The sequence below is a fragment of the Berghia stephanieae genome, chromosome 9, assembly GCF_034508935.2.
Source record: "Berghia stephanieae isolate SIO BIC M18660-M18661 chromosome 9, UCSD_Bste_1.3, whole genome shotgun sequence".
In the NCBI taxonomy this organism is placed as follows: domain Eukaryota; kingdom Metazoa; phylum Mollusca; class Gastropoda; order Nudibranchia; family Aeolidiidae; genus Berghia; species Berghia stephanieae.
Genome location: NC_088368.1, coordinates 3337671 through 3345799, shown reverse-complemented (window position 1 = coordinate 3345799; position 8129 = coordinate 3337671). Strand labels below are relative to the sequence as shown.

Below are 8129 nucleotides of genomic sequence, written 5' to 3'. Positions count from 1 at the left end.
AGCTAAGCCAAAGAATGCAACAACACACCCAACCATAGCAGAGTTAGGTATTGAGGGATACACTATAATAGCTAGCAGAGATTTTGAAACTTCCGGCAGAGGAGTATACTTATTGGTGAGAGAGAACCTCAAGGTTAACCCCATAGAGGAACTCACAGATCACGACTTTAGGGAGAGCGCTTGGTGCTCGATTGGAGTAACTGGACAAAGTCAGATACTAGTAGGAGTGATTTATCGGAGCCCAAATAGCACAGGAGAAAATAATGAGAGAATGTTGGAGATGATAAGGAGAGCATCACAAAAAAAGCATTCAGAGATAATTATTATGGGAGACTTCAACATGCCGGAACTGGAGTGGAAAGGGATGGACGAACCAAAAGAGGGAAGCCTGGAGGAAAGTTTCATAGAAACCATTGAAGATTGCTACCTACAACAGATAATAAAAGAACCCACGAGACAGAGAAAAAACCAAAAGCCCAACGTATTGGACTTGATATTGATGGAGGAAGAAAATGACATAATCGACCTAAGACTGAGCCACCCACTGGGAAAAAGCGACCATGCGACCATATTCCTAAAACTGAGGGCGACATCAGAGACTGTAGATGAAAAACTGACACTCAGATATAGGAAGGCTGATCTAGAGAGTATGAAAGAGGAACTGGGGCATATCAAATGGGAGGAAATACTAATCGAGGACACCGTAGGAAATAACTGGAGTAGATTTACCAGAGTACTTAACCAATGCTTCGAGAAAAACATCCGAAAAGCAGAGGGAACCGGGTTGGGAGAAGAAATCAACATTGGATGACGCAGGAAGTGAGAGAGGCATTACGGAAGAAGAAGGCAGTAAATAGAAGATACTCTTGAAGCAAAAAGGAAGAGGATTGGGACAAATACAAAAGAGTGAGAAACGCAACTACTAAAATAGTCCGACAAGCGCATCAAAAGTATGAGAACAAGATAGCAGAGGAAACGAAAGAAAATCCTAAAGTATTCTGGAGTTATGTAAACAGTAAAATGAAGACAAGACAGGGAACCTGTGACATAAAAAAAAGAAGATGGCACTTGGGCATCTGAAGATGAAGACAAGGCAGAGGTGCTAAATCTCTTCTTTGCAAGTGTCTTTACAGTGGAGAACCAGAAAAACTTGCCAGATATTGCTAAAAGAAGTAATATAGATACTACACAATGGCCGATTACTGAAGAGAGAGTAATGAAGAGACTACAAATCCTAAAGGAGAGTAAATCACCTGGACCTGACAAACTTCATCCTTACATCCTAAAAAACTTAGCAGAGCAGCTAGTAGAACCCTAACCAAGATATTTAACCAGTCGATGAAAGAAGGAAGACTACCAAGGGAATGGAAAGAAGCTAACGTCACAGCCATATTCAAGAAGGGAGACAGAAAAAATCCAGAAAACTACAGACCAGTGAGCCTGACATCTGTCGTCTGCAAGCTCATGGAACAGCTGATTAGAGAAGAAATGGTTGATCATATGACCAAGAACAAACTATTCAGCAAAGATCAACATGGTTTCATGGCGGGAAGGTCTACAGTAACAAACCTACTCGAAACAATGGATGACTGGACGAGAGACCTGGAATTAGGCAACAATTTAGATGTCATATACCTCGACTTCAGAAAGGCATTTGACAAAGTTCCACACTGGCGCCTAATCAGGAAATTGGAACAGTATCAAATTAATGATCAGACAGTCAAATGGGTCCGAGATTTCCTCAAAGATAGAAGACAAAAAGTGATAGTGAATGGAACAGCATCAACAGAGAGACTGGTAACAAGTGGAGTTCCACAAGGAAGTGTACTGGGACCAGTTCTCTTCCTGATTTATATCAATGACTTGCCAGACAATCTATCATCTAAATGTAAAATCTTTGCCGATGATACTAAGCTCTATGGAGTAGCTAATACAGAAGAAGAAAGAAACACCTTACAACAAGATTTGAAAAAGCTTGAAGAATGGTCCGAAATATGGCAGATGGAGTTCAATGTAGATAAATGTGCAGTTCTTCACCTAGGAAAAAACAACAGAGAAGCAAACTATATAATGAAAGAAAAACCCCTGCAGAAATCCAATGGGGAAAAAGACCTAGGAGTATTTATTGATAGGAAGCTAAACTTCAAGAAGCAAATTAAAGATGTTCAATCTAAAGCTAGTAAAACACTCGGAATAGTGAAAAGAAATTTCAAGAATCTGAAAACAAAACACATGACTACCATCTACAAGACTATGGTTAGATCAAAGCTGGAATATGCTAACTGCATATGGTATCCGAAGTTTGAGGGAGACAAAGACTGTTTGGAAAGAGTGCAAAGGAGAGCAACAAAACTTATCACACACCTGAAAGACAAAACATACTGTGAGAGATTGAAAGAATTAAATCTCCCGACCTTAGATTACAGGAGAAGAAGGGGAGAATATGATCCAAACATATAAAATAGTAAAGGGAATAGACAGGGTAGAGGCAGGATTCCTTAAACCAAACAAGAACATTCAGACACGAGGAAACAGCAAGAAACTGAAAAAAGAACGTTTTAAAACAAATGAAAGAAGGAACTTTTTTTCATCTAGAATTGTAAATAACTGGAATAAACTACAAGAAACCACAGTATCAGCAAAAAATTTGAATAAATTCAAAGCAGAGTTGGAGATAAGCAACACCCTAGGAAACAAGTTCAATTATAAAAATTGGTCCAATCATTAATAGATGAGGAGGAGCGAAGGAGACTACACCAAGTCTAAAAGCTCTATACAGAGGTATCCAGGTATCCAGGTAATTCAGATATCCCCTTTTCCGATTATCCGGTCAGTTTTCAATAGACTGAAACAATATAAATAAAATATTCATTTAGTCATGATGTTAGAATGAATTTTAAATTAACTTAGATGACAATCTGCACCCCACAAATGCGGACATAATTTGACGTTTACAAATCATACCCGAACCGATTAAATCTGAAAACTGAACACAACCCATCGACAGTTTTCGGATAGGATTTCGGATAATGTCGATGAATTTGTTACTGGTCAGAGTAAGTTCCCCTCCGCCTCCTTCCCACTTCCGACTATACTCTGCTGAACTGTTTCATACTCCACTGCTTTTATTGTTTATAAAAAGTGAAATGTCGATTAGGAAAAGATTCAAGAAATAATCATTATTGATTATTTTTGTTGGACACACGTTTTCAGGAACCTCAGTCGACAAATGAATTGTTTACAAAGTATTCTATGCATTCTTGGTTGATATTATATATTATAAGTTTTAGTTTTATATAAAGTGAAAGTCTGAAAGTGTCTGTTTAAAAAAGACTTGCCTCTGGCGGTCATTGACAATCCTTAGACTCAAAAATTGAGTCATAGCTCTATTTACATATGGATTTTGGGACTAAAGTTAAATACCAATACAGGAGGTAAATGTGTTGATAATGTAGAGAAAATAAGGATAAATGAATCTAAATTGCGGGCGAAGATTGTAATATCTACGAGTGCTGAAGTTCCCATTTAAATGTAACTGTAAGGAGTCAACAACACACTGCCACTGCCAACAACAAAAGAATGGCCAACACCTGTCAATGTCAATGCACTGCGGCGGTTGTCGTTAGGACCTTTCATACAGTGTTGGTGTTGGGTGTCGCGGCATCGCTGCTATACTACAAAAAGTCATGTAAGTAAATATTACATTTATTTAAAATGGATATGTGGTAATGATTTAAACAATCTCACTGGCTTTGATCTTATTCCAGTTGTGATAATCTCACATCATTTTTGGGTTTACTCTTTATTTATTCTCGGACTTATGAAAATATATGTTCTGATGTTTCTTTTTTCTTATATATTCATTGTTTGAAAAAGACAAATAAAAACAAAGGAAGAAATTCCATAAGACGTCCGTCACTTACAAACAGTTAATACGGACTTGTTGACCTTTAATTAGCACTTTATTTATCCAACGAAAGAAATGAACAGGTAGGATTAATATTAATCAGATAAATGTGTTTTCAATTCGAGTATTTTTTTCAAAATCAGGATTGTCATATGTGGGGAAGATTATTGTGATAGGTTGTTGTTGTTGTTGTTGTTGTGAGTGTTTGTCATGTCATGACTGTCAGTGTCTCGATCGAGCTGTTGTGAGTAATCTTCATGTTCTGTTCGTTCACTGTCTCCCGCGTAAACGTGACGTCATCATTTCTACCCTTTAAAAGCTCGCGACACCTTTCATTCTTTCTCTCGACTATCTACAGCCTTATTTGAAATAGACATATCAACTATCTTCGCCCATCGTTGTATCTGCTACTAAGATCCGATCCGCCATACTTTTGGTATGTTATAAAAATCAGGCTAGACCGGGACGATTCCCGAAGTGCTCTAGAGCAGTTTTTAACCGCCCATATATGTCCTTTACATATATGGAGAACGCCCACTTCGGTGGAGACTTTTTCTAAACTTTTTCCTTATTTTTTACATCGTGAACGAGATTGGGAAATCCGTTCACGACAATTGGCGCTGCGACTAATTTCCGAACCCTGCCATTTTTAAAGTGTATGGTAGCACTCAGTGCACGGGAATCGACTTCTTCAAGGTAAAGAGTTCTTGTAAACAAATCAGAATTATGAATCTAAAAACTTGTTTCATCTGATTGTGTTGTAAGTATAGCGCCTTGAATTGAGTTCCCCTGGTTTAGTTGTGTTTTTTCATTGCTTAAACCAGAGAGGAAAGCCGTTTATAGGGGTCGGCAATTATTTCTGAACTGGCGAAATTACGATCTCAGCTCAGCTCAATTTTTTCATCGAGACTTCGAGCTCAACTTTCGTTTATTTTTGCCAATAATATTGTGCAATTGTGATTTCTATTCAACAAAATGGAGCAAAATTGGTGAGTACAATTCAATAATTTTACTTGAAAGTGCATGAGGGCTTAATCAATTCACTTCAAAGAATTAGCCTGGTGAACCATTATTGGGGTCATGGTTTTCACTCCCATACTCATACTGATGTCTCAACTAAGATTGGAATTCAACCTGCATGTGAGCTAAATTATTTGCATGTCTATTTAAATACTTTCCAATATTTGACATCAACAATACTATTTCTGTGAATAATATACAAATAATTGGCGCCAAGATTGTTGTCATCTGCCTTTATTTAGATGATCGAAGTCAAAGCTTAGGCAGCCATGTAAAAGTGTTCCTACTCACCAAACACAGAAACTATTTTCCAGCTTTACACGCTCCTAAACCCCTATATATTGGATGTTTCTCTGAACTCTTTACATCCAGACTCTGTAAACATATCCACTTGCCTTAGACACCTGGTCAGTGTCTAAATAGGATAAGAACCACCTCTAACCCTAACCCAGTGATTAAACAGTGAAAATAGTGAAATCTGTCAACTGTGGTGTAGGTGTTGCATACAAGTGAGAAGGGATCTGAGAGTATTCCAAGTTTACAGACTTTATCATTGCTTTAATTGATTTGCATCAGCTGGTCTGTCATTTTAACTGAAATAAATAATTATCATATTTCAGTTTAATCCAAAATGGATGCAAAGATAATGATTAATGTCATTACTGCTAAGGACCTTTTAAGGTCATCTCGTATAAGCAAGCCTTTGGCTAGAACCCTGCTTGACATTCGAGCACGTAACGGTTTACTCACTAAGGAGGATGTGATAGATAAGATCAGTAATGGTGACATGTTAGAACTTTTTGATTTTTCGGTTTCCGAATCGTGCATTTTTGAGAAACCAGGTGAACATGCCCCTGGTACCTCTCGCAACAGTTCCCCAATAAAATGGATTCGAATGATAATGCGTCTGGTGCTGGAGACAGACGAAGGGAACTGTCTGCGCAGCAGACCCCAACTAAAGCTGCAGGTTCGTATCCTGAACATGACGCTACTAGCAATCCTCAAGAAGGTGCTAGTAGTGTTGCGAACCCGACATTTTGTAACAATGCGAAACGCACCATTCGTAATGCGTGGCACGATCAGCCTACCGAAGACCATTACCCAACATCCTTTTTGGCATCCGACCGCGAGCGGGTTCCTTTCGTTCATGAAGCTAAATTTTGTCAAAATTACATGGACAAGGTGCCTAACTCTGAATGTCCTGAATCTATAACTCACACATTGGACCCACCCTCTCAAGATTTCTCAAACAAGGGTCTCACATCAATGGGCCCGCAAAGAGAGGATTGTGGATATGCGAGAGACAAAGTAAGGCAAACCCGCCGGCTACCACGGAGAAACCATCTATGAGAAGAACCTTAGAACAGGAGGATGCTCTAATCGAGGCAAGCATGCACAGGGAAAGACGAGGATGGGGGGATGAGACTAGTTACATGCATTCCTACGAGGCCCCACCTGCGGATCGCAATTCCACGGATCATTATGGAGACACGAGCAGTGGAGGCCCACTTTTGCCACCCCGTCCAAGGTACAGCTGCCTAAATCTATCTCTTTCAATGGGACAAAAAGATGGGATACGTTTGAATATAATTTTCAGAACTTTCTGAATTATCATAATATTCAACATCTCCGTGACCAACTATTTTTCCTGGGCCTAGCCCTGGAAGGAAAAGCAGCGGATTATCTCTCACGGATCCATCAGTCGATAGTCTTTACAGACATACGAGATGCATATGACACCCTGAGAAATCGATTTGGTGATCAGCAGCTACAACATGCAACTCTGATACAATTCAACAGCACTACGCAGGCTGAAAAAGAAGATGTCTTAGACTATGTTGACAAGCTATGGGAGTTGGCACTGCAGGCATTTCCTGGACAGTCCCCCCGCAATTTAGAGTCCCAAGTGGTAGCCCATTTTATAACAGGACTATACGACGTGAAGGCAGCCCAATATATTGCATGTCAGGAGTGCACCACGATGGACCAAGCCCTGAGAACATATAAGCTTTTTAAAAATTCTCAGCAAGTTGGTTGGCGTGCACGAAAGGATAGACCAAGTACCAGCAACACCGTGCGGTTCAGAGAGCCCTCTATCCAAGCGGTTAATGTGTACGATGAAGAATCTGGGTCAGAATCTGAGGAATTGGAAGACTATAGCCAAATTAGAGCAGTGACTCGCAACACGAGCATTAAGACAGCTGGTGTACAGCAGAAGACTGAGATGAGTGTTGAGGCAATGTTCAAAAAGATGTTATCAATGCATGAACAAACCCAAAGTAAATTAGACACTTTCATTACACTCCAAAGTCAAGTCTTGGAAGTTATGCAAAGAGGCGCTCGACGTACTCAGCCAAGATCCCGCTCCAATTCCCCATCATCAAGTGCCTGTTTTTCATGTGGAGGTCAAGACCACTATGCTAGAGACTGCTCCATGAAAGGTCGCCCAATGGAAGACAAGGCGCCAAACGGGCAGGGATCAGTTTGAGCCCGGAATTGATCCCAGTTCAAGCAAGGGCAATTAAAGAGGACCCAGTTTTTGAGGCACAACACAGATATAAGACTATGAGCAATTTGTGCCCCTATTCTTCTGACTGTACGAATTTTATGAAACATGAAGAAACTAAGGAAAACCTTGCCCAGCAGACCAACAACGGAAGCCACAATGTATATCGGTCTAGCCAAGATCCAGAACAGATTGTGAAACCTTATTTTGATGAGGAATGTATCTGTATTGCAAGGTTACAGTCAGAATCTGCCCTTAAAGTACAATGTACAATTGAAAACGTCCCTGTACAAGCAGTGGTGGATACTGCAGCAGATGTTACCTTCATCTCTGAAAACACCCATAACAAAATCCTACCCACCCCCACTTGTACGAAGTCCATGAAGATGTTTGCAGCAGGTAAAGATCAAAGCTTCTCTGCAAAATTAGTGGGGCCACTACACTTGCGATTGGGAGAGATTCATCTGCTAACTCATATCTATGTTGCTCCCATTTTCGACCCAATGCTATTAGGAATAGACCTGCTGAGGAAATTAAGGGCAAAGATTGATGTGGAAAAACGACAATTATTTTGTCAAAATCAAATTATTCCTCTTGCAACAAATTCAACTGAAAATGTAAGTCCCAAGTGTGACATGGCACAAACAGGTTTACCAGTGGATGCTGGAAACCGAATAGCTATAAAGATTGCCATTC

The 8129-nt window shown here is 39.8% G+C and overlaps 1 protein-coding gene across 1 annotated transcript in view; it reads left to right on the top strand.

Moving 5' to 3' along the window:
• Window positions 1-3087: 3087 nt before the first annotated feature.
• LOC144979513 (palmitoyltransferase ZDHHC12-B-like) overlaps window positions 3088-8129 on the top strand; it is a 31514-nt gene continuing 26472 nt past the window's right edge. Inside the window, exon 1 of the mRNA XM_078926209.1 lies at window positions 3088-3688. Within this exon, the coding sequence (XP_078782335.1) occupies window positions 3580-3688 (109 nt within the window). The 5' untranslated portion in view covers window positions 3088-3579. The remainder of the gene's footprint in view (window positions 3689-8129) is intronic.